At 35.1% G+C, this 27,818-nt stretch overlaps 1 protein-coding gene across 7 annotated transcripts in view; it reads left to right on the forward strand.

Moving 5' to 3' along the window:
* PAM (peptidylglycine alpha-amidating monooxygenase) overlaps positions 1-27,818 on the forward strand; it is a 152,869-nt gene that overhangs the window by 90,004 nt on the left and 35,047 nt on the right. For 6 of the 7 annotated variants that reach the window (XM_081320261.1, XM_081320264.1, XM_081320265.1 and 3 more), the window contains 6 exons: positions 1,403-1,483; positions 2,986-3,062; positions 7,491-7,594; positions 14,926-15,113; positions 16,531-16,602; positions 26,388-26,705. In XM_081320261.1, the coding sequence (XP_081176387.1) occupies positions 1,403-1,483; positions 2,986-3,062; positions 7,491-7,594; positions 14,926-15,113; positions 16,531-16,602; positions 26,388-26,705 (840 nt within the window). The remainder of the gene's footprint in view (positions 1-1,402; positions 1,484-2,985; positions 3,063-7,490; positions 7,595-14,925; positions 15,114-16,530; positions 16,603-26,387; positions 26,706-27,818) is intronic. The other variant, XM_081320267.1, reaches the window with a different exon arrangement.

The raw sequence follows: 27,818 nt of genomic DNA on the forward strand, positions 1-27,818 counted from the left end.
AAATACAGGATTATAGTTACAACAATCATATTCTAAATAAAAATTTACACAATATACAATCAACCAAATTCGTACTGCGCTTTAACTCTCTCTTAGCATAACTACTAACAATAACAATATCCCACTAAATTCTACTCATAAGCTAAATGGAACTTTTTGGTCCCATATTTGTTTTCAATATAATTTATCCATCTCCTCCAAACTGAAATATATCTCTCCTGTGAGTGATCCTTTAAATAAGCAGAAATCTTGGACATTTCTGCAAGATTAGAAACTTTAAACACCCATTCTTCTACCGTGGGCAGATTGTCCTTCTTCCAATATTGTCCCACCAGTAACCGTGCTGCCGTTATCATGTTCAACATCAGATTAGTCTCTTTGACATCACAATTTACAACAATACCCAGTAAGAACAATTGCGGGGAAAACTTTATCTTCCTCTTAAAAATCTTTTGAATGTTCCACCAAATTTTAATCCAGAAGGCTTTTATGTTTCTACAAGTCCACCACATGTGGAAATAGGTAGCTTCTAAGCTACCACACCTCCAACACTTAGACTGCAGATTAGGATACATGTTGGACAACTTCTTGGGATCCAGATGCCATCTATAAAACATTTTGTAAAAATTTTCTCTTAAATTTTGAGCCTGGGTAAATTTAACATTTCTGACCCAAATTATCTCCCAGGTGTCCAACGAGATTGGTTCCTGAATATTTTGTGCCCACTTTATCATGCAATCTTTAACCAATTCCGTTTCCGAATCCAATTCAATTAAAGCATTATATATCCTCTTTATATGTGCACATTTTGGATCTCTAATTTGCTTTACTAAATTTTGATCTGTAATTGTGATACCAATTTACAGTGAGTTTCTGAATCAATTTAGTTTCATAGATTTTAGACTTCTGTCCCTTATTTTGGGTGTTTCCAGATTTGTTGAACTCTCCAGCCTCTCTCCCATTCCTACTCCACATTTCCTAATCTTGGACTCATATTTCTAAAATACTGAGGGTTTTTAAACCTCAAAACAGCTTACTTTGCTAAGAAATATCTGTTTAACATTATCTGCAAACAGAATCCTCCCTAACCCAAACCCGCTGATATAATTCCATGTACTTGTGGATTGATTGAATGACTCTGTATGTTAAGAACAGTATTATGCATATGAATATATGAATACATGTTTCTTCAGTTAATCAAGCACTATAGCCATTAATGGCAATGCGTGAATGAAACACCTTGCAAAGATATTTGTGTATATATGCAAGAAAATTTTCTGCCCACAGCCCTGCTGGTACTAGTATATTGCCAACTATTTCATTTAACTTTGCAACCATAGTTCTCATTGTCTTCAACATGTAAGCATAATTTTTAATGTCCTTCATATCTGTTTTCTAACAGTGGTTAATGCAGATATTGCGTGCCATTACAAAATGTATCCAATGCATCCATTTGCTTATAGAGTGCACACCCATCACTTAGGTAAGTCTTTACATTAATTGATAATTTTCTTTCCTTAGTAGTTTAGGCCTAATTCTTATAACCACTGTTGGACATCCTGATTGAGATAGTAATACCTACTGAAAGTTATGAGATGGAATTGGATTATTATTATTAACAGTAATGTAAATTATTCTATAATATCTACACTACACGCATGCGTGCACACACACACAAACGGACATACACACATAGTGTATCGTACATGTATATTAATTTTACTTAAAACTGAAGAATGTTAGGGCAGGAATCCTCTTAAATACATCTGCTAACTATCTGGTCCAGATTGATAGATATTCATATTACTTAGTATACAGTTTCCATATCTGGGCCGCAGAAATCCAGATAAACACTAAATAGCAGTAAAGTGATATGAGTGTCCACATTTAATGACTAAACATTCAGTGCTTATTCAAATTTTCGATGATGTTTAAGAAGTGCTACTTATAGTCAATCATTAAAGTTCCAGCTGTTGTGCACCCCTGTGGTTTTGTGATCATGATTTAGGCACTTGATAACCAGACGGGATTTATGACTGTCACTGCATTCCACAATCACATGACCATAATTTGGGGTCTTCTCTGCCAACTTTCTGCTAGCGAAGTCAGTAGGGAAGCCAGTCCTGATCACTGTCAGTTGTTAAGCGAAGTTTTCACTTAACAACTCACAGTGATTTGCTTAATAATGGTAACTAATGGGGATTGCCAGAACTGCCATCACTAAGATTTATGACCACACCACTTAATGATAGATATTTCACTCCCAATTACTGTCATTAAGTGAGGAGTAGCTGTGCAGAAAATCCTATTGGTTGTTTGGTTATTTGCACCAGATACCATTGTCCTAACTGAGGGAAGCTAACGATATATCAAGCCAGGTGAGATAGTACTTTATTAGAGTCAGCCACAAAAATCACTACATAATGAGTTCATTGTTTTGTTACACTTAAACTAACCCTCACTGGGCTGGTCCAGAATTTTTCCACGAATGCAGTTCTGCCAGTATAAGGTTTAGACAAATGGTACAAATGCCAATTTAACTCTTTTAGAATTTTTTACTGTGATTAGGTGATTCAAAATATTGATAGTGCAGATTTTTTGAACACAGGTTGCCATACTCTGAAACAATTATAACATAAAAGTATAAACAACTACTATATAACTGATGTATAATAATACACTTTTTGTCCAATTAATTACATAGCTTTTTATAAGTTAATCTATTAAATGTTATCATATTATAAAATCTTATGCACTGCAATATGAATATAAGTATGTGGGGATGATCTGTGCATTTCTAAGGAGGAAAATGTAGAGAGAAAAAAATCAGTGATCCAAACCTTTAGCATTGTCATATGGTTTAAACGGTGAACTTGTGAAGTGTTTTTGTTATTTATGCATGTTTATTTTGCTAAACAATGGTACAACACAAGGTTTAAGTCCATAAAATGTGTTAATTTACAAAATAAATAAATTTTGTTGCAGGAAAAGTAGTAAGTGGGTATCGAGTTAGAGATGGTCAATGGACGCCGATTGGCCACCAAAGTCCTCAACTGCCACAGGTATGTTTACTTGCATTTTAAAGCTATCTTGAGTTAATGTGCTTCACTGTGAAAGGATAACTACTCTGTTTTCTTAAAATTTAATGGACAGGTGAATAGTTAGAATATAAAAGTAAACAGGAAAATCATCATGATAGAATGGTTAAAATGTTGGAAAAGCAATGGGGAAAATAAGGTTCTACACTCAGTTTTGAAAGGTCACTAGAAGACTTTGAAACAGCCCTCCTTTCTCAGCCCTTTTTAAAAAAAAGGTTTTATTAGATATTATAGGGTTAAGAAGAACATTTTAGAAGGCAGTGTGGTAATAGAGTTAAACAATATATCAGTAATACAATCATTAGTGAATATTTCAGGTTACACCATCAAATATTGCTTCTCAGTTTCCCTTGACATTTGCTATTTCATATTTATGCTAATAAATTTCTAATTATATCAAAATTCAGTAAAATTTCATTATCACATTTATAAATACATTTTTTTCTTTTTGCTTATACATATCTTAATAGATCTCGATAGACAATCAATGTCCTGTTATAAAATTTTACCAATTTTCATTTTTAATTACAGTATTCCAATTTAACCTTTAATAACCATAGTATTTAATTTTCAGCTAACCTAAATTTTCTTTATCTCATTTCATAAAAATTCTAATATCTAAAATACACCTATTAAAACTTAAATATGTTCTTATTCTATTCCATAAACATTTCTACTTCCCATCCTAATAGATCACCGCCTTAATAATAGAGTATCTTTTATTAGTTCAGATCCATCATCTATATAGACTGGGCTAATCAATAATTCAAACCTATTTTCTTATAGTTAATTTAAATTTCTCTTGTTAATCTAAACCTTTAATATTCAACCAATTAATCCCCTGTTTTTTACTATTTTCTAACTATTTTAAATCTAGTACTCAAATTTCCTTTTATTTCAAAATCTCCCTTTAGCCCACTAACTGACAGTTTAGGATCCTCTCTAATAAATTAGAGGGGCCCAGTTTTTCAACCTAATTCTAGCTTTCTTCTTTTGCCAGCCAGGTTTCCATATCAGTGCTTTTAAATCATCAGATAGGTCTCTCTTCATTATTGTGTATATTATGTGGATTAAAGGAGACCATCTAGTTGCTAATTTTCTAAGAGGTCTGGCCCATTTATAATCATTAAGTCGCCTTGATCTCCCAGGTCCCCATGTTTGTTCTGGTATGGTTGTCTTCAATTCGATCTGGTCTTTCTCTTTCTCAGGTTTCTTCTGATTTTCGTTGAAGGTTATTTTCAGTTTTGAAATTATTGTGTCATTATCTAGATTTTCGGTAGACCGTGCTTGTTGTTCTGTAGAGCTCTGCATTGGCATTCACTTGTTGCACTTCTATTGTTTTTTGGGTTAGTAGTTTTCTAGCTGCCTTCTGGAGATAAGCTGTCACCTTTATCTTTCAAATTAGCTTTAAGTTTCTCAATATTTGCAAGAATAGCTTCAAGTATAGGTTTAAACATATCCCGAATCCAGAAACCATCCTCTATTTCTGATGTAGTTAAAATGATCTTTCTGGTGGAGGCTATTTATTAAGGAAGAGTCAGTAAATGTTCACCTCCACCATTCCTAAAAGCCAGTTTCACTGTCCAGCTGTCCCTCAAAGCTAGGTTTGTCATAAATAAAACCAAGGTCAGACCTGGGCTGTAAACAAGACTCTTCGTCAGAAGTAATAAAACTGTTATATGCCAAACTCGCCACATAATATCACCGATAGCATTTAGAGTCTTTTTCAAATCCCAAACTAAAATCTTATCCACTTTAAGTTCTTTTTTGCAAATAAAACAAAAGTGACAGATTCCAATAAGAATAGGAATTTTTTGGGTCGCCAAGTTCCAGACAGAAAATAAATATCCAGTTGTATTAAGTTGATTTTTTCAAAGCTTTGTTTCTTCTAAGTAATCAAACGCTGCCATTTTAGAGGGTGGGAAAAATTTTTCCTTCCCTCTCTCCTTGGCAGAGAATAAATTTTCAAGAAGTTTTTAACAGGAAAAATACTTGGGATGGAGAGAAGATAAAGTCTCACCCAATTTCTTCACATTGCTTTCAAGTGCTTGTTAGTAAGTTTGGCCTTGGCTGTCAGCAGTTTAATGATGGGCCATAAATGGCCGATCTTTTCCCCGTCAGTTCAAAAAGCTGCCTGGGATCAACTGGGAGGGATCCTCTTCATGCTCGTCGCCCCTCTAGGGCGACTTTCGACCCTTTTCAGGGTCCCCCGGCAGGAGAAAACCAGACGGTCTAGGGAACAATCTCCCCACATGTCTGCCAGCGCCACGATCAAAAACCGGAAGCCCCTTTCTCAGCCCTTTTCATCTCACAGAAATGTTGTGGAAATGTTGTGGTAAGAAAATATGTTTTGTTCCTATAATAAGTAGTTTTTTGGATTCAAAGAAGACATGCTGCTTGCACAATTCATTTGCGAACACTGAGGTGGCTCTACTGTCCCAGCCTGAAAACTGTGTTTCCTTCATAACATCTTTGTAGCACTTTTATGGATGACCTCAAGGTCACTTCAATCTCCAGTCCACCATACAGCAACTGGTGAGGCATACATAGTTATCCATTACAGTGATGTGTCCCACCCACCACATTGGGTCTCTGATAATCAGGGAATCAGTGCTGGTGAACTCCATGCAATTCAAGACCTCCAGGTTGGAGACATGATCATGCCAACAGATGCCAAGAGCGGAATGTAGGATGTACATCTGAAATTTGTCATGTGTCATTACTACAGTGCCCAGGACTCACAACCACATGTGAGAGAAAGGGTAACCACAGTTCTGAAGTCTTTCAGCTTTGTGGAGATGCAGACATTGGCCTTGTTGATCACAGAGTCAATTTCTTTGACCAAGGACTTTGCCTAAAGACAAAATTAAATATAAGCACATTACCCAATAAAAATACTTTTATTATTACTAATGTCACTAAATCAGTAGTTGCAGGTTAAACCTAAAAAAATTAAAATGGCACATTAGATAAGTAGTTTGAATTGATTGCAGCTTTATATAAAAGATGGACAAAAATAATATCACAGGCAGCCATTAATATCCATTAATAATTTCTCAAGCATTTTAGTTGACCTTTTATCTTACATCAGGCTCCAAGATAAGGGAAAATGGATGAGTATCACTGAAGAAAAATAGAGACCAAACACTAGAGTTTTTTTTTTCCTTTTCATACTACAAATGTCTGTATCTCTCATTCTGCTTTGCTTACTTCCATTTTTGCAGAGGGTATATGAGTAAGCTACCCAAGAAAACTATATATGCAATGTAAGACACTTTGCAGTATTTCCATTTTTGTGTGTGTGTTATTTGTGTAGCCAAATTTTGAGCTAGAAAAACTGTTTTTGTCACTTTACTCAGAAATAACCACCACTTAGTACTTATAGAATATAAAATGCTATAAAGTACTCTAATGCAGGTGAAAATAGAGAGCTTCTTTAATACATATACGCAGACACTTAATGTATATTTAATATTATACACGTGAAAAAATGGAGAGATACAATGAGTAATATGCAGTCAGATATCTTTAATATTGTAGTTGATCCTAAATAATATGTATTACTGTACAGTTAAGTACAAACCATGTATTACATTTTGGTATTAAATTTATTTCATCGGATTCTTTTACTATGTCTATTTTTGGCAAATAGAAAGAAATGGGGACAGCACTCAGCTACATTGTTGAAAACAGGTCATAACATCCCTTCCATTTACTGTCACAGAATTAGATAAAACTTTATCAGTAACATTTTAATCATTACAATTTATATAATTTAATGCCATATATATTGTATAATTAACTAATACAGATGGAGAATGCCCTAACCTGTTAAACAAGTATTTTTTTTAAGGTAAATAACCTGGAGGCATAATTTCTTTTCTCTCCTGTTTTTATAAAGAGTAGTCTCTAGTCTATTCTGTTTTTTGTCTTGAAGGAAAAATTTGTGTGTTTTAAAGTGGTTGCATGCTGTGTGTTATAGATCATTTGACACAGTAAAGAACATACCCAGTGAGTCTCTGACTTGCCAATAAGTTAGGTTTACAAAATTCAACCAACATCAGTGCTACTACAGTACCCAACATTATTCCTTTTACAGGATCTTATGAAAGTGGCAGAAAAGCAGAATTTCCATCTTTAGGCAAGCTTCAAATAATAAATTTTTATTAATAAAGAAAGAGATTTAAGTTTATTTCATGATATAAAATAAATTATTTTCATCCATAAAAAAGAAAATATGTTTAAATTGTATACCAAAGAAGCCCAAAATATGAAATACAAAACACATTCCAATGATACATTTTATTCATTTCTAATGGTTAATAAAGATAATAGAGGAAAGACAATTTTCTAACAGCTTGAAATTATTATTCATGTTGTTTCATTTCTCAGGCATTTTATCCTGTGGAAAATCCTGTAGAAGTCAAGTATGGTGATATTCTGGCTGCAAGATGCGTCTTTACTGGTGAAGGCAGATCCTCAGAAACTTATATAGGGTGTGTGTGTGTTAATATTTGTATTAAGTTAGTGTTTATATAAAAGTCTGAGAATCAAAATGGTTATTCCATGCAGAACGTCTTAACTGTTGATGTCTCCTGTTTTGGCAGTGAAAACAGATCCGGATATTGATACTACAGGTGAAGACTCCCCAAAGATATATTTTTTTCTATCTTCCCATTAATCAGATCATTGTTGTGGCTAATAATGTAACTGACAAATCTGGAACCATCAGTTTTGAGGTTAGCGAGTAGCATTGTGAAAATGTATTCCATTTGTATCAAAGCTATCAAGAGACTGGCCAAATTTCAGTTGGTTGAGAAAGCCCAAATGTTTAAATCTTGGAGAGTAGACATAATATGGTCAGAATTCCTTATTGTGCTACGACAGTTAACTGTTGTGTTACAGGATTTAATCTTTTTCCAGTAAAGACTCTCATCTAGCTGAGGTTTCTAAGAATCGTCTGCCAAGATTAGCCAAGCAGTGAATAAGGGGTTGTAGGTCTGCAGAGTGAGCATTTGTTGCTGAGCCCTCTGAAGCCTGACAGATTTGATCTAGTACACACAGTATTTGTGTGAAGCCATTACAGTGACATCTATTCTGCAATTTAGTAGAATCAGCTAGGATCAATTAGTGTATATCATGTTACATATCCAAATGAAATTTGGATGTATAAATGATCATTTTTAAAGGCATTATATGCTACCATTCATAGTGATTATGGAAAATTAGTTCATTTTCAAGGAATAAAGAATTAATTTGTTCTAGTGGTGAACATGTAGCATGATGAAGATAGTGTTTCTAAAATATAGTATCTGTACCTTGTTCATAGAATTAATGTAATATGGCACAAAAATGATCACCTTCATCTCCAAATTCACCAACTATAAAACTTGTAGGGTAGGGCAGGGCAGGGCAGGGCAGAGCAGAGTAGAGAGTTCTTGCTTGAGTACCTTATTAAACCCATATAAGAGCTTTTTTTACTCAAAATATATAGTATGTATAGAATCCGGTTCTATATAGGCCGCAATTGAGATTGGCAACTCCATTGATAAGCAAGATGGTTAAATGAAAAATCACATGAACCCATCCTTCATATAGTGTCCATTCCACTGTGGTCCTCAAGCAAATTAAGACTGAGACAACTTGGTTGTGCTTATTTTTGACTAGTTATGGACTCTGGATGTGAATAGCCCTCCATGACCTCTTATAAATCTTTGATACCTCACAGTAAATTTCTATAAGCAATTCAAGGCGCTGCTTATCACCTATAGCAGGGGTGTCAAACTCAATTTCATTAAGGGCCACATCAGCATTGCGGTTGCCCTCGGGGGCAGGTGGGTATGGCCAGGGTGGGCGTGGCCTACTGGGTGGGTGTGGCTAGAGTGTGTATGGCCTACTGGGTGGGCGTGACCAGCTCTACATCGTTCGCATCAAGGGTGCCCATGGTGGCCCGGGCAGGAGTGGGACAGATCTGAGGATTTCTGGCAGAAGGAGGGTCTCTGGGCCAGGGCCAAGGCAGTGGGGGCCGTTCCCTCACTGTTTCCAGGATGGCTTCGCAGGCCACATGAAACCACTTCACGGGCTGGATCCGACCCCCGGGCCTTGTGTTTGACATGTCTGACCTATAGGATGGCAAAATGAAATGAAATGACAGTCAGATAGGGTAGGCATTCTGTTCCCTTTAAATGCTGTCTGATGAAGTTTACCTTCTCCATAACTGACCCTGCCCTTCAGATCAGGTTCCTCCTGAGATCCCAAGTAATCTTGGCTATCGACAAAACTATAAAAACCTGGTCTTCTCCCGAGCATTGAGCTAAGATTTGAGTGGAATCCAGTGAATGCATGGAGAAGTGGTGTCCTGTGGGTACTGTGTCAGGCACAACAACATGATATTTTACTCAGAGTAGTTTGTTTATTGTCATTCAGCTATAGAAGGAATCTGCAGGAGTAAAACACAATCTACATAACTATCAAATATACCCTGTGAACACTTAAGGAAGGGTCCACTGTGCACCTCTTCCTACATAGCAAGGATTCTGAATTGATTTGCTCTTAGTTCCTCCTGAAAGACTTCTTCCCACTAGCAATTCTATACCAGATTCTACCACACACCATATTCTACCACACTATCATACTTTTTTGTTGATGGTATTTTTTGTTTGTTATTACATTTTATAGCCAGGCTCTGAGTTTCCCAGGGTTATTATATATAAGATGGGTGGTCAAACAAATCTTTTAAATAAATAGACATAAAAAGGAGTTATTTGCAGGACTCCTCCCGTTCTCTCGGTATCTATCCATCCCATATACATTAGGAAGGACGACACCCCAGTCTTTTCACTGACAAAATGCCACTTTATGGGACCTTGGAGGCAAGTTTGTAACCCCTGCAGTTTGCTTCCAAATGTATAGTTGGTCCTGACCTTGCACGTCTTTAGAAGGGTAATCAAATCCTGGATCTTTCCCCAGGTCTTCGGTCTTGATGAGTAGTTGGATGTTCTAGATTAGTAATGATTTTGTGGTATGAGTTGTCTTTAATGTATTGTGTTTGTTTCTTTGGGATTTGAATTTGTAGTTGACTTTGGTACACTGCCCAGTCTCTTTGTTTGATTTGGGTAGAAAAAAAGGGAACTGTTGTGGATGATAGGCAAATACGCCACTAGTGTGAAATAAAATGGGACACATTTACAGATAGAATAGGTAAAAAGCTGCCTACAATGATACCTAAGAAGCTGAAACAGTTACCTAAACAATAATTCAATCAGACTCAATATTTTGCAACTGTTCTGCATCCATCAGTAATTCTTAGAAAAATTTGGGAGAAACCGTATTTGAATGGCAGGGCTTGTCATGTCCAGCTCTTCTTTTGCCATCTGTTCTCAACAATTGACACACGGTTTCTGAAAAGTTGCTTTCAAAAAATAACCCTTTGGTTGAAAAAGATTCCCCATTCATATGTGTAGAGCAAACAAGTGTCTAATTACTCATTATTTTTCAACAAATAAAAAAGGAAAGCAGTTTTGTCTGCCACCGATATCTTGTTTCTCATTAATAACTAAAGTTATAACAAATAACCTACTTCTTTATCTTCCAAGGAAAACAAATGTGCTATGTTAAAAATATTGACAATGTTTGGATATTGTTAATACATGTAGGAAAGTTAGCTTTATTTCTCAATTACACTTCAGTGTTTTATTTATGTTTTAAAGAGGTGGCAGTTTTCTGACAGCTATCTAAATCAACTGGAAGGAGAGGAAATGAATTTAAAAAGGAGGAGGCTAACACTAATCTTGCTGAGGCAAAGCAGCTTTCTGGAATGGTTCCATATTTTTAAAAGACTGGATACCAATTCTCTTTTGGGAAGGTCTCATTTGCTTCCTGACAGATGTCATTATTGTTGCTATGGTGAATAAATGAATGCTGCATGATGCCACAGGATAAGAGTAAGCACTGATGTCTTTGGAAGCTGCAAATAGTCCACCCCCACATCATTTTATAAGTGTAGGCTAACTGATTTAATTGTGAAAATTAATTGATAGGGGGAGAGATAGACAAAGCTTTTCACTGGTCTTCATTCCCCCTTCTATATCATTAATTCTTGTTTAAGAAGCAAGGTTCCTGATGAAACAAATTATAGGATCTTTTTCAGTTTGAGTTCAGGCCTGGGCACAGAATAGAAATAGTACTAGCTGTTCTATTGGATAATATTTTCAGGACCTAGCAATCATTTTAGACCTCTTGTGGATTTCAATATTTCAACCATGGTACTGGATCGCCTATGGGGATTGAAGGTTGGAGATATCTTTTGTAGTGGTTACACTCTACCTTAGTTTGTATTAATTGATTAGTGGCATCAAGTTAATGTTGGCTCCTAGCAACCACAAAGATAGATTTTCTCCAGAATGATTTGTCCCTAATCTGGTCTTTCAGATCTTCCAACAGTGCCACCATGGGTAACTGAGTTCAGCTAGGAAGCTGCTGGTCATCCTGTTCTTTCTCCTTTCATCTTTCCCAGTATTAGAACCTTTTCTAAGAAGCTACATCTTTGTATACTATGTCCAGTATAGCATAATTTGAGTTTGTCATTAAATCTTTAAGTGAGAGCTCTGGGTGAGTCATCTGGTGATTCATTGGTTTGTTTTCTTGACTGCCTATAGTATTCTCAGAAATATTTTCCAATATCATAGTTCAAAAGAGTCAATTTTCTTCCTTCTTCAAAGTTACCTACCCTAGTAGACAGCAGTGATAGAGAAGGAGCAGTTATACTGATGGGTAAACATTCAGCTTTGTCCCCATTGCTTTTCAACCCCTATATACATCTGCTGGGAGAGATCAACACTAGCTTGTGCAAGATATAATTGTATGCTACTTCATCACTCCAGAGTGAAGTAGCATACAATTATACCCAGGGTGACACTGGGACAGAGTGTCTATGGGTATCTAAGCCTAATATCTGGAACTTTATGTGGGACTAAAGAGCTAGAAACAAGCTTCAACTCAATCCCAGTAAGATAGAGTTAATGTTTGTTCACAAACATTCTGGTTTCACAACTGCTTCATTGGTAGTTCTGGATAAGGTCGCTGACATTGTATATTTAGACTTTCCAGAAGCTTTTCATAAATTTCCTCATCAAAGACTTGGGGCAGCTGAGCAATCACTAACAGATTAAACAAAAGAAAATAAAGAATAGGAATAAATTGGCAGTTTTCACAGTGGAAAGAGATAAGAAGTAAGCATCACTACATCTGTTTCAGGCCTAGTGCTATTTAATAGGTTGATATAGAAATCAATCTAGTCTACCCTGTGAGGTGGCAAAAGTTTGTTTCTTTGTTTAATTAATTCAATTTATACAGTTTACAACTCAGTTTTTGATTCTGAGGAGATAAAAATTATTTAAGGAGTAAAGAAACAAATAGACCATGAATTGCTTCTCTCTAGACTTGTTGACTAGGACGTTAAAAGCAAGTACAATTCAATATCAGGAAGTACAAAGTGATCCACATTAGGGCTAGGAATTCATATTCCTGTAATCAAATAATGATGATTGAATTCCTAGTGGTTAACCAAGAAAGAGATATTGGAATAAATGAAATCATTTATGCAATGTGCAGAATTTGTAAAGAAGACAACTTACTTGATAAAGGTCAGTAGGAAATAGATAATAAGTCGGCTAATATTTTAACGTCCCTATGAAATGTTACACCACATCTAGTATCTTGGGTACAGTTCTGGTCATCATGTGTCAAGAAAAGATACAATGGGGCTGAAAAGCATACAAGAGGACAACAGGAAAGTCAGTTGATCAGAAGGCATGAATACTTTTCATGTAAGCATAGGAAACAATGATTTGGGCTGTTTACATTGGCAAAAAATGCTTAGAAATGTTTCAGATTTATAGAATTATGGATGGTAAATTGAGCAAAGAACATGTTTCTGCATCACTGACAATACTGGAACAAGAATTAGAAATTACCTAATGACTAATAGAAAATTTAATATTGATAAGAAGAAAGGTTTCTTCATTAGCATCTAATCAACCTAGCGGTATTGGCGGTAAAGGAGATTAGAGAATTTTCTACTAGCCCTGATTACTGATTGCTGCCTCCAAATACAGATGCAATTTGGCTTCACATATTAGATACCCAGGAGCAACAATGGGAGAGAGCAGCTGTCTGGATTTCCTATTTGTGGACTTGTAGGTGCATCTAGGGTGCACTGTTTGAAACAGAATGCTAGATTTTAGGCATAACCCAATCAGGCTATTCTCATATTCTTATGTTCTCCATAGAGTTGTTGCAAGAGCAACAACTCTGGATGGTCTATTTCCAGTTGAGATTTATATACTAATTTTTGCTCAGTTTGGACCAAGATAGTCTAGCAATGTTCTTATTACTTACTCACTTAGATTACTATAACACTTTCCACATGAGTCTATTTTGGAAGCTATAGTTAGTACAAAATGAGGCAACTAAGGTGATTAGTGAGTGAGTGCTGCTGTGTAAATATATCTATTATCTGGCTGCTGTATGGATTATCTCAAGTTCCAATTTAAGATTACGGATTTAACTAATATAGCCCTATGTGGCTTGGGGTTCCTTTCATCTTTTCTAGATGAAATTTGCTATGTCTGGACAGGCAGAGGAATAATGCTCATGCTTCTGTCTCTGTATAAATAGCAAACAACACAGATCCTAAGTAATCTTTTTTTGTCTGTCCCCATATTACAGAATCCCTTGTTCCCAGGGGTGCACTTGGCATCCTCTCTGCTAGCTTTCTGCAAGCTAGATCTAGTGCAGACAAGTTTGTTGGAGCTGTCATTTGTGGATTAGTGGTTGACTATTACTTGGGTGGGCACTGATTTGTATTTGCCTTGAATTGCATTTAGCTTTTATATTTAATATTTTGTGTAAACTGTCAGGAGCATGTTTTGAGCTGGGTGGCATGGAAATACTTGTAATGAATAAATAAATGGATTCATCATGTTGAAAACACTGGTACTGTATTCATTAATTTTCTTTTGCATTAATTCTTTAAAAGAAAAGGAAAAAAGCTTGCAATCTAAACTTGAGGGAAAATTGCAGCATCACTATTATAGCATCACTTAATCTAAATAAAAGATGCTACAATTAGTGTCCCATAATAACATAATGAAACTATTTTTTTTACTTGGATCTATACTTTGTGGAAGTGCAGAACAAGGGAGAGGCAATACAATGAATCTGGCGTGCATTAAATAGAAGAGCCCTAAATTAAAAGAGTAAATTATTAATGATTTTGTAAATGGAATATATCATCAGGATGGGTGGTAGGACAGTGGGGGAGAATACTGCAAGAATAAATAGTTTATACTGTTGCATTCCATATAAGTGATCTTGATTGAAATCTGCACTGCTGGATGCATTTTGATGGAAGCTTGTGAAATATATTTGCAAAAATAAAACAAAAACGAGTTGTATCGAAGCCACAATTAAGCAGACACAGACTTAATAGGATTGAGTGATAACTAAGAAGCTGGCAGTGGAAAAAAGTTTGCTTTGAAGGCTGAAAGTGCTAGGAATTTCTACTAAGGTCTAATCTACTTCATAAAACTATGAAAAACAATGTTCTTAATAAATGCTAAGCAAACAGTTGAGATAATAGCTTTTATTTCAAGAGCTCCATGCATGTTTAATGTGAAATATTTTTAAAGAACAGTGCTGTCTAACTTTGTAATTGGAGGGAGATGTCCTTCCCTCTTCTACATTTTATATTAATCTTTACAAGTATATTTCTTCTCTAGCTAAAATTTATATTTTGTCTTTTCTCTCTACTCATATTGTGATGAAGGGGCACAGCCAGGGATGAAATGTGCAATTTCTACATTATGTATTACATGGAAGCCAAATATGCAGTTTCATCCATGACTTGTACACAGAACATTAAGCCAGAGATATTCAAAAGCATACCTCAAGAAGCAAATATTCCTATTCCGGTCAAGCCTGATATGATTATGATGGCCCATGGACATAATGAAGGTAAAAATATTTATTCCTTTGCTAATACCACTATAGGAAAGAATGATATGGCTGAGTATATAGAGTATTTGTGAGAAGTCAACCAAGGTGATTGAGGTATCTCTGTAAATATGCCAAAAGTTAGATATGGAGCCAAAATAAAATGTGGAAAAAAATCCAACACAGCCCTGCAGGTGGTCAAAGTACATTCAGCTGGTAGGGCATTATGAAGTATTTAATAGTTTAACAGTTAATTGTCATACTTTGTTCTAAATCTTACTATTTGCAAAATAAATAAATATTAATAAATGGACCAAATTCAAAACAAAATCTATTATTACAATAGGTTTGATTCTATGTGAAATTAAAAATAGTGTTAATGTTTATTGATTGAGTTTTAATTCTGTTCCTTTATCTTTTTCTTAACTTTTGGATTAGCTTTCTTTGTTATCTAGATTGGATGGAAAAGTGACATAAAAATTAAAAAAATAATGAAGGGATTCAATTTAAATGAAACTATTCTGTTTTACTAGTAAATGCACTTGAATATGTACATAAGATAAAGTTTAATCTTATGGAAATCAACCTGCTTGATTATCGCATATCCGGTGTTTCTCTTTCCCCTTTCTTCTGGGTTAAACATACACCCCTCAAAAAAAGCAATCCTCTGATTTAAAGTAACTGCAATTTGTTATATTGAAACTGTGTCAAACGAAGATAATGTGGTACTGAGGATTGAAAGATACTTTTTAAACTAGGTCTGTTTAAATAAATCATAGTTTTAAGGGACTAAAATAAAGATTAAATAACCAATAGGTTAATAGGACATGGATGTTTCCAATCTCTTCAATTATAGATACAGTATATATTTTTAGTTAATTAAATCTTATCCCCAAATGTAATGATTCTCTTCCAAAAATTAATACTTTGTTTCTTCATGGCATTCAACCTAAATTTAGGTGCATATGGATTAGCCAGAAGAAGCAGAATTCCTTATTTTTCCTCCTTATAGTGACATCTCCAGAAATCCCAAATTGTATGACTACGGTCAAGAAATGGTTGAACTGTACAGGCTCTTATCTAAATAGAAAGGGAAGACTCCCTGTAAAATAGGTATGCATACCTTCATTTTATAAGAGTCCTGTTAGACTACAAAATTCCAAGCAATCACTATGCTGCAACAAACTCAACTGTTGTTCCCATCTAGTGGTCTTCCAGATTTTTAGCTCAAATCCGGTGGGCCTAATCTTTTGCCAGTATCTTTTCAGGCAAGCTCTTGCCTTTTGTGATTATATCTAGATTCAACTCATGGTGATTGAATATCTATATAAATATGATTAAATAGAGGAATAAGAATTTCTGTGAATTTCTCTAGTAATTTATGTCCTATTTGTAATATGAAATTCCTTGATGAAATATCTTTCATTTTCTTTTTTAGAAATCAAAAATGAAAACATGGGTACTATAATACAGCAGCCAAAAAGAGAAGAGGAGGAGGTTTTAGATCAAGGTATGTATTATACTTATCCCTTTAAATACATATTTTATAATTCTAGTGTTAAAGCTGTTGTAGTGTTATAAACATAATTGAAGCATTTTTTTTGCTAACACATAAAGCTACCCTTGCCACTCTTTTGTAGTGCCCCAAACATTTTAAGAAAAAGCAGTTATTACCAACCTCTAATCTTGCAAATGCCTCCATTATCAGAACCTAATTTGATTTTTCAAAGTTAATTTATTTAATTGATTTGTATAATTATAATCTTATTTGTCTGTATACACCACGAAAAATATTATTAGATTTTACTATATTCCAAATTGAGTTAACACTTAATTTGTAGCTTTTAGTTACAAAAGCACATAAAAATAATGCATATATATTTTGTAAGCAGTACATTTTGACACTGATATTTGTAATATAACAATTTTAGTATGTTTGCCCTAATGTGGAACAGCTTGTAAAGAAACTCAAAATCTGCACAAAATAAGTATATTTCTGTATTTTAATATTTTAGATCAATATTTTTTATTTTTATTTTTATTTTAATTCCATTTATATCCCGCCCTTCTCCGAAGACTCAGGGCGGCTTACAAGCTTAGCAGTAGCCTTCATTCTATGTATATGCCTGCTTATTAGGGCTTTCACACACACCCCAAGCGGCATTATTACAAAGTCAGCTTAATTGCCCCCAACAATCTGGGTCCTCATTTTACCTACCTCGGAAGGATGGAAGGCTGAGTCAACCTTGAGCCTGGTGGGACTCGAACCTGCACTAATTGCAGGCAGCTGGTGTTACTTAAGGAGGCATTAGCCCACTGCTCCACCAAGGCTCTTAATATTAATTTTATTTCAGTGTAAATGTATGAAATAGGTTTAATTGCATGTTTTTCAAGGCTTATATTAAACAAATTGAACATTAGTATCTATAGGGTTTTATTAAAGTGTTCTTTGGGGACATGATTTATTGTGGTTCACTGTAGGCCAAAGAATGGCTAATGGAATTAATGGAATTTATATAATGCTTACTTACAAAAATATAGCTATAGGTTCTTTATTTATATAGTATATATAATGTTACATGTGTATACATAATCAGGTATCATTCAATATGCAAAGGGAAATTAGCTTGTATTTTCTCAGTCAGTACCTTGAATGTGTTTGCAAATGTTATTTTGTGAAGGTGTTTATCTCTTTTATGTATGGGAACTTTGCTTGCAAAATGTGTCTGTTAGATGAAGTCATATAAAATATGTGTATTAGGAAAAAGCATCCACAACTAATAATTATTTTTTAGGCTTTATTTATTCATCTGTGAAATGTTTCAGTAGAAAAAGATTGACCAAATTATTCTGATGAAGTCTTTGCTACCCATTTTCTTTCTATTGGTAATTCAATGATTGTGCATTCGGCAACCTAGATTGCTGGTCACCCTTCTCCAGAGATCATCAGGGATAGTTAGCAGATAAGTGTTACTGTCTTTAAACTAATACATGTGTACAGTTAGTCCTCAACTTACAACAGTTCATTTAGTGACCTTTCAGAGTTACAATGGGACTGACCATTTTTCACACTTACGACCTTTGCAGCAGCCCCATGATCATGTGATCAAAATTCACATACTTGGCAATTGGTTCATACTTCTGACTGTCGCTGTGTCCCAAGGTCATGTGATCACCTTTTGCAACTTTTCTATGGGGAATCCAGATTCACTTAACAACTCTTATCAACTGCAGTGATTCACTTCACAACTGTGGCAAGAAAGATTGTAAAATGGGGCAAAGCTCCCTTAACAAATGTCTCATTTAACAACAGAAAATTTGGGGTCAATCGTCATAAGTTGAGGACTAACCATACTTCATTGCCCTGATATTTCTCTTTGTCATAATTCTGTACTGTTTAAATTCCTATAAATTAGAAAACAAAATGCTACTTTTGTAGGTAGACATTTCAACAAGTTGGTATTTCTATCTAATGTTTTTGGTTTTCAGTGAATATCCATTTGTGTAGAATTTTGAAATATTTAACTCTCTTAGCAGTTGTATTACTGCTAAAGGGGCTAATAAAAAATGGAAAAGTACATTTCTACTCAAGGCAAAGTTGAATTAAAGGGGAAAAAGACATACAGATAAAAAGGAAAATCAGAGTGGAAAGGTTTACAAATTGACACAAAATTCCTGTACACTTCCCATGTTCTTTCTATATCAACCAGGATTTTCAATGTCCACTGAAACCAACAATATAGATATTTTGCTCTGAGATACATGCATATGGTCTAGTTATGTATTTATATGCACATGGTTTATTTAATCATTTAGCAGATTTATGTCCCACCTTTCATTCAGAAACTCATGTTAGTGTGCACAGTCTCCCAAAGTCCATTGGCAGTTAGCAGTGTATAAATTAATTTAAAAATTCCCCTCCCACCCCTATGAGTGGTATGTGTCTTCCTCAATTTTGGATCCTCATGGTGATGATACATGTAGTGATGCCAATTGACAGCAACATCAAGAAGAAGTATGACAAGTTAGAGATGTACCAGGACCTGAAGGAGGAACTAGACAGGATGTGGGGAAAAAGTGGTCTCAGGTGGTAGGAGCACTTAGGGCTGTGATTCTTGAGCTGTGTCTCCAACAGATCCCACATCAGAGCTCTCTATCCAGAAAAGTGCAGTGTTAGGAACAACTAAGATACTGTGTAGAGCCCTTGGCCACTTGTGTGAGCTATCTTGAGTTGATTTTCAGTGTTGTCTTTCACAATCCCATTGAGTTCTAGAGGAAGGTCCTTCACGTCATATTGACTTTGTGTAGTGCCAAGACATAGGCTTCCTATAATCAATCCAGGCTATGTCCAGGTTGGTCTCAATGTTTGTTTTTTTTTGCCTCAGCATCCTAAGCACCTCAGCCACCGTAGCCTTTTAGAACTCACCTCACCTCAATAAATGTATGTTTATATATGTGTTGATCAAGTCAATCCCCAAAAAGAGCAGCGCCAAGAGGAAAAAAATATATTAATTATATGACTACTGATGAAAATTAAGTATTTGTAAAATTATCTAATCATTTACTTGTATATCACATATCATATCACTAACAATCACTTTTCACACACATAAGTACATTAAAGTCCACAGATCCAGTCATCTTCATAAGTAAATAGAAGAGCATAATAATTCCCATAGGGAAAGGAGAGGTGGAGTTCAATGGCTGTTCCTTCCAGGAACATATTTATATGAGGCTAAGGCTTATTCTCCTCCTTTTTTTATCATATCCAAAGGGTGAAGACACTTCTTTCAGTTTTAAGGTCTCGGGTAACTAATGATCCTAATTTTCATGAATCTCTATTAGCTTGGACAGCCTTTAGGGAAGCTTTCTGAGATAAACAATGTCTATTCCAGAATTTTGCATCCTGGATAATCTCCAGATATGTATCAGCTCCAAGAATTCTTAGTTATGACCATGATTGCTGGAAATACTGCTATACATGTACATGCCAATGATATACACGCTTTTTTCCTCTTTGAAGGAATGGCAGCAGCTTTTCTTCTCTGACAGCTCTTTCAAGCATGTCGTTCATTATTTGTGCTGCCTCCCCATTTCCTCATTCTCATTCATATGATAATATTCTATGTGCTGTATGCTCAGCAAAATACCAACTCCACTCCAAATCACAACAATTTGGGGGGGGGGAACAGTCCTCCTTAACCTTTTGTATACTGTTGAAAGACTGCAGTTTGCAATATACAATACAATGAAATACGGCATCAAAGCTGGGAGAGTAAGTAGTCAGCTGTTTTCTATAAATTATATTATAACTTAGTACTGAACTGGTACTGGATACCATGCATAGGCATTGAACACATGTGTGTTCTTATTCTCCACTGGCTTAGTATTATTACCCAACAGGCCTTTGTTTGCAAGGGTTCTTCTGAGGTAAATCCTGTAGATTTTAATGTGATATTCGGAAACATTTTTTGCTTGGGAATGCTTGCTTAATGTAGCAGTTAATGTACTCTCAGTATGGCATCTGATATTAATAGGAACATGTTGCATTAAAAAAAACATTAGAAAGTTTCTTCTGGGATTTTTCTTTTTCATTTAAGAAGATGCTATGTTATTATTTTATTCAATAAAAATCTCTGCTTCTTGGATGTATATATGCTCCCAAAATGTTTATATGGCAACATATTCCTTAACTGTTATTGGCTAAGAAAGAGTTCAAAATTCTAAAGACTGTATATGAGTTTTATAATTTTTTAATAATTGGTATATTTTTTCCTGCTGAATTTTATTGCAATAGTTTTAATTTTATATATAAATAAAAAATAAAACCAATATTGGGTTTTAACTTAGGATGTTAATGACGAAGATATTATATTAATATAATTCTCTAAATAATTCGTTTCCATGAATAAGGCCCCTGTTAGCTAATGGATTGATTTTGAATGTTTTATTGGCAATATATTGTCTAATTCAGGGAGCTGCAGTCTTTTTTTTTTCTAGCGAAGGCTATATTTCCTCCAGATAACTTCTTGTCAGTAGGATGACAGTTCTGGTATAACTGAACCATAAATTGGTCAGGGCCCTCTTTCCAATTTTTTATAATCCATCAATGTCTTTCCCAAGCAGTAGGTTGACAGGAAAGTGACAGATATTTTTTCCCAGAGTTCTAAAGCATTTAGAAACACAAATGGTTATAACTATTTTGTATGTCACCAACATGAAACTGAGAACCAATTTGATGTACTAATTAAAGTACCAGGAAAAATCATTTTAAGCACAGTTTTTTTAAAAAAAGTTGGGATAAAATATAAGATTGTGAGGTATACCTGTGTTACGTTTAGCATGACAGATTTATGGTTTACTCAGAGGGAAAGATAGCACACAAAAGCATTATGCTCTTTCTCAGTATGGTAGAGCTGTTAGAGACAAATAATAAGAGATTAACTCACTGTTCTTTTTCATGAAATAAAGCAGCCATTATGCTGGTCAACTAATTATCACAGTTTACACAGCTTTATCACACAATTGTTTAGGAGAGAGACTGTGTACCAATGAATATTAAAAACTAAAAATAACTTTTTGAGGATCTCTTCACCAAGTGAGGTCTGATTTTAAGCATCAATCTCTTTTGAGGACAGACTGTTTAGTCCCTGAATCCAATATTTTCCTCACTTCTTCCACCTTCATGGTATTTTTATTATTATTATGTATTACTTATTAAATTTATTGGTCGCCCATCTTATCACAGAGTAGCTCTGGGCAGCTTACAATGTTAAAAGGATACAACTCTACAAAACCTATACACAAAACAAAATACTATAAAAATAAAAGTAATTATTTTTATATAGATAATCTTATTTGGGAAAAAAATATTGATCTACAATGGACTGAGTTCAGATCCATCTGTTCTGCCCTGTGTGTTCTGAATTATTCCACTCTGACTCAGAATTCTGTGATTGAATGTAAAGTATATCCATGGTACACTTCCAGTTTCAGATAAAACACCAGTGATGCCACGCCCTATTGTATGCAGTATCTGAAAAATACTGAACTTTTTCAATAAAATAAATAAATTTATTCAGTAGGATTGGGACTGTAGATTATGAAAGCCTACAAAAGCATCAGTAAAGTTAAATTTCTAGCATTTGATGCGTAAGCCTTATAACATTTTTTTAAAATCTCCTAGCCATCTGCTTCATTATTTCTAAATCAGATTTCATATTCTGTCCTTTCAGTGCGAGAGATGAGATGTATAAATACAGTGCTCAATGAGAAACAGACCTTGCTGTAGTGGCAGTTTGTTTAAGGGTTGAAGCAATGTGGAATCAGCTATATTAAATACTTAATACTAGGGTGATCTCTAGACAAAAGATATGTTTGCCTGTTGAGATGAGACAAAACTAAAATTAAAAAAAAACATACTAGTTTTATTCCTGGAGAAAATCATTGAGTTAGACTTATACACCACTCCATAGTGCTTTATTAAAGGGATGCGGTGGCTCAGTGGGTTAGGACGCTGAGCCTTGTTAATCAGAAGGTCGGCAGTTTGGCGGGTCGAATCCCGAGTGCCGCGTAACAGAGTGAGCGCCTGTTACTCGTCCCAGCTTCTGTCAACCTAGCAGTTCGAAAGCACGTAAAAATGCAAGTAGAAAAATAGGGACCACTACGGTGGGAAAGTAACAGCGTTCCGTGCACCTTTGGCGTCTAGTCATGCCGGCCACATGACCACAGAGACGTCCTTGGACAAACGCTGGCTCTTCGGCTTTGAAACGGAGATGAGCACCGGCCCCTAGAGACGGAAACAACTAGCACGCATGTGCGGGGGAACCTTTACCTTTATAGTGCTTTATAGCACTCTGAGTGGTTTACATTGTCAGCATATTTTACCAATCTTGAAAGGATGGAAGGCTGAGTCAAACTTGAGCCCCATTAGGATAAGACTCCAGGCTGTGGGCAGAGTTTGCCTGCAATACTGCATTCTAACCACTGCACCACCACTGCTACTTATTGATGTAAAATCCTTGATGTAACTGAGGAAATACTCCAATAATACCAGAAAGATATGGAAAGCATATAGGGATTCTCTGATACTTCAAATTAATATTTTATTGAAAAGAAAATGCATTGCATCTTTTAATTAAATGTGCCTAATGTAGCTACATTACAATGCAATTAAGATATTATAAGACAGAGCAAAAACTGGAAAGGGAAGCATTTTTATTTTTTCTAAAAGTCGTCGGAGAACTTGCCTGATGATTTGGCAGAGGATTTCAGAGATGAATCTCTACACCTAAAAATAGTCATCCCACTTGTCAGGAAAGCTTCCCAACTTTCTTGGCCTCTTCAAAGGAATAGGGGACAGTAAACACTTGCAATTAAAATACTGAAAATAATTCCATGTTCCATTCAGTAAGACTCGGGGAGTCTATTTTCTCTGTGGGATATTTAATTTTCTGATGAATATGATTTGTTAATTTTTCTTCCTTTGCCACTTAGACTTATTTCCTATTTGATCTGCTCTAAAGAAACAAGAAGGATTTGGGAGGGAGATTGATAGTGCTGGCTTCATGCCACTGTCCTATTTTCCCTAAATTTGCTCAGATAGGGGAGATAATAACGACACCTATCACCTGTCTGATACCAGAAACTATGTTCCTATGTTCTTTACTTTACCAATCTAATTTTTAGGACTGACTTGCTGAATAAGCATTTAATTCTTTATTTTATCCTGATTGCTATTTATTGCAAGCTATTCCAGAGAAGGGTGATTCCAGTTAGAGTAGGAAACATAGGGAAAACAGAAGAAAAAAAACCACTACGGTTTTCATATATAGGACTGTGGGTGTGTGATACATAGTATTGCAGCAGAATAACAAATATCATGCAAGAAATGCTTTAAATCAGAGCTTCCAGAGGGCTAATGAAAGGAAGCTGTCTAACACTGTCAAATGTGTTATCAAGGTTGGCTTAACACATTTTGTTCAGCTCCAATTTGCTTTGTTAATTTCATCAAATTGGCCATATTAACTGATAATTATTTCTTGACAGGAGATTTCACTTAGGATATTCCCTGTCAAAAGAGTAAAGCAGCAAATTTAGTAGAAAGCATTGAGACAAGACTGTTTATAAACTTGACAATCCCTCCTTAGGGTCGTTTCTAAAAAAATTTTCCTCTTTGCTGGTTCTTAATAATATATTTTCCACAAAACACTTGAGCTTAGCTCATTATTATTTGCATTTACTGTTTTTGTACAAAACTTAAAATATTTTATGACATAATTCCATAAATGATTTTTTTTTAAAAAAAAGACTATTAGGAATATTTAACATTTCCCTTAATTATCCTTTAAATCTTACAGAAGTGCCTTGAACCAGCATATTTGTGAAGCTATGGTGAAGTTAGGGAAGTTGGCATTCTTTCTCGCTACTCACATTTAGAGTTCAAAGCAGAAGTAAAACATACACTCATTGATAATGATGATAATTCCAGTTCATACATAGGAGAAGTTAGAAATAAGTTAGGACAAATCTAGCAATTCACATGCCTTGAATTTTGCTGCTAAAGGGGACAAAATATTACTGAGGTTTGTGCTTTAAAAAATCTTGATTATTCCCAGTGCATTTTATTTTCTTCTTTTACGTGTCAAAGAACTCAAGATAGTGATCACAACCACTTGATCAAAGGGCTACTCCTTTTATCTGTGATACACATAAAAGTAGCAGAGCTTTGATCACATGGCTATGACTTTTTATTATTATTATTTTTTACACCTATCCCTCAAGATGCTTCTCCTGGGGTAGTATAAAAACAGTGATTCATTTGCAAATAATTTGTGATGAAAGATTTTACTGCAGTACGGATTGCTCAAGGGAAATGTACCTTGTTCATATTTGATGCTGTTCAAATGGTAGATAAATCATAAATATTAAACATTCATATAATATATAAATTGCTTGAATTTTCCAAGTTGCAGAGAGTTGTAGCCAAACCCATTAAAAGCCAATAAACTGAAAAAGATAGCTGTTAAGGTTTAGACTAAATGACTGTTATTGCTAATATTTCTGTTATTTAGTTTATTGGAAACTGATTTGAGTAAAAGCAGGGTGGATACTGTAAGAGATCCTCAATAAGAGAAGTTGGGCTAAGACAAGTAAGTAGGCACAGGCATTTTTCAAGAAAGGTTTCCCCCACTCCCAAATTTCTGTAAATAATGTGTGATAAATTATGCAACATCAAGTCATGGTTGATTCCCAGCAACCCCCAACTTTCTCACAACGATCTATCCTTAACCTGGTCTTTTGGTGCATTCATTGCCACTGTAACTGAATCTATCTACCTTGCTGCTGGTCGTTCTCTTTCCTTGCATTTTTCCCAGCATTAGAGCTTTCTCCAGAGTGACAAGTATGAAGTAGGATAATCTGAGCCTCATCATTTATGCCTCTAATGACAACTCTGAATTGATTTGATTATACATTTCTTTGCTTTCTTTGCTGTCCAGGGTATTTTCAGGAGTCGCTCCAACATCAAAGTTCAAACGTAGCAATACACTACTATATATGTATTCTAAGGTTTATTTATTTTTCATTTTCCACCAAAAGCATTGGGGAACCCTGAAGATGAGTTCGGGAGCCCGCCAGTCCCCATCTACAGATTAGTACCAAATACTATTAGAAATCACTGAGAATTTAACCGATATTCCCTTAACTACATAGGAAAGAATTTATATCAGTTGGAGAGATCAGATTAGTAAAATAGTAACAATAACAATCTGCTAAACACAGTGCCACAACACAGATAAACTAAAGATATGCTCAGTTACATATACATGACTTCTCCCCAGTATTTAGTAGAAAGCAAATATAGTTTCTCTTGAACTGTTTTCTCATGAATTTCTGGAGAATGTAAAAAATGGTCATTGTATTTCAGGGTATAATTCAGTTTAGCAAGTTTCAAAGGTAAGTGTAGCTCTACATCAAATATTCCTTATAAAATCTCTTTACGTAACTAGCTTCTTTTCCTCGCCTGACAATCTTCCAGAAAGTCTTCCCATGTCTGGGTTCTTACATGGACTTATTTGGTCAATGTAAATATTGTATCTATCTCTGGTTCATGCCAAGAATTCGTAAAGTTCTAACAATTGTGACCCAAGTGAGCTTTGAGGAATAACCTGCTGAACTTGCAGAAAACATTTCCTGCTGCTTCTCCATCTGTTCTTTGTCAGCTTTGCTACAGCATCTTGCACCTTGCCTGACTTGCCTGCCATTCTTTCCTCGTCTTTCTCTTTCTCTACACAGGTGATTTCTATTCCCTCATTTCCAGGCTGCTAGGAGAAAGGGAAGACGTGGTTCACCTGCACAAGTATAACCCTGCAGAAAATGCTGAATCAGATTTTGTAGCCGAGATTGCTAATGTAGTCCAGAAGAAGGATCTTGGCTGGTCTGATGCCAGAGCATTTTCCAAGAATGACAAAAGAGCTAATACCATTCTTGTCAGAGACAGAATCCACAAGTTTCACAGATTAGAATCAACTCTGAGGCCACCGGAAAGCAGGCATGTTGCTTTGCAGCAAAATAAACCCAATGTAGGGAACTGGGAAAAAGAACAGACAGGAGGTAGGTTTGGAGTATTTTTATATATATATATTTCAGTATCCAGTACTGTGCTCCATATTGTGCAAGGTGAGGAGGAAACGTTAACTGATGTGTTTGGGGCTGAGTTTTAAAAATGTATCATTTGACACACCTTGTTTCAAATGTTTAAACGAAAAATGCATTCCATTCAGTACTGTCATCAGGAATTATTGAAATGATGCTCATATTGTATTTCTCTGTCCCAAAGGACTAGTATTTTTTTACTAGACATCTAAGCTGTGTAGTCTTGTCATAATTTTATTTCATCATATAATGATCTGTAGATAATTTCTTTATAAATTGGGTAGCTAAATGGAAAATACTCCATTTAGATACTACAAACGGAGATACTATTTTGAGATTTCGATGGAAAACCAAACTGGAAAAAATATTTCTTTATTTTAATGAAAGCAAGCTAAAGCTTGTTTTTAAAACAATTTTATTAAATTTCAAGAGGAAATAAAATAAAAAACAACAAAAAAGGGAAAGAATGGATATAAAAAGTGAAAAGGTTAAAAAGTGAGAAAGCTAGCTAAACCTGACAAGTGCCAGATTTTTTTTTCTTACAGATGTTTATTTCACGCTTACATGAAATATATAATTGCATTTTCTGCATTTCTATTTATATGTTACCTTTCCAGAAGTGTAAGCATTATTGTTCTATATATAATATTGTTTTCTCCAGAAGCCCAGAGCTGGTGCATATGTTGCTGGTGCCAGCTTATCTATGGAAATAAGTCAGGATGCTGTAGTAGCATAAATCAGAGAAAGGAAATGTATGAAACAGCAACTCTTTTTCCTGATTAGAAAAGTTGTATTGATTTTTCTTCCATTTCCCAATAGAAGATTAAGAGCTTCAGTTAAACCCAAAAATGCAAAAACAAAAGAGTGCGAAAAATTCTGCTTTATTTACTTATTTATTTACTTAGTTTACTAAGTTTCCCATGGAGAGAAACTAATCAAAGAGAGAAGCAACCTAGAACTAAGAAGAAATTTCCTGACATGGAGAACAATAAACCAGTGGACCAGCTAGCCTTCAAAAGTTCTGATTCCCCCATTACTGGAGGCTTTTAAAAGGAGATTGGGTAGCCATTT

Source organism: Vipera berus, assembly GCF_964194415.1.
Source record: "Vipera berus genome assembly, chromosome: 2".
Lineage (NCBI taxonomy): Eukaryota > Metazoa > Chordata > Lepidosauria > Squamata > Viperidae > Vipera > Vipera berus.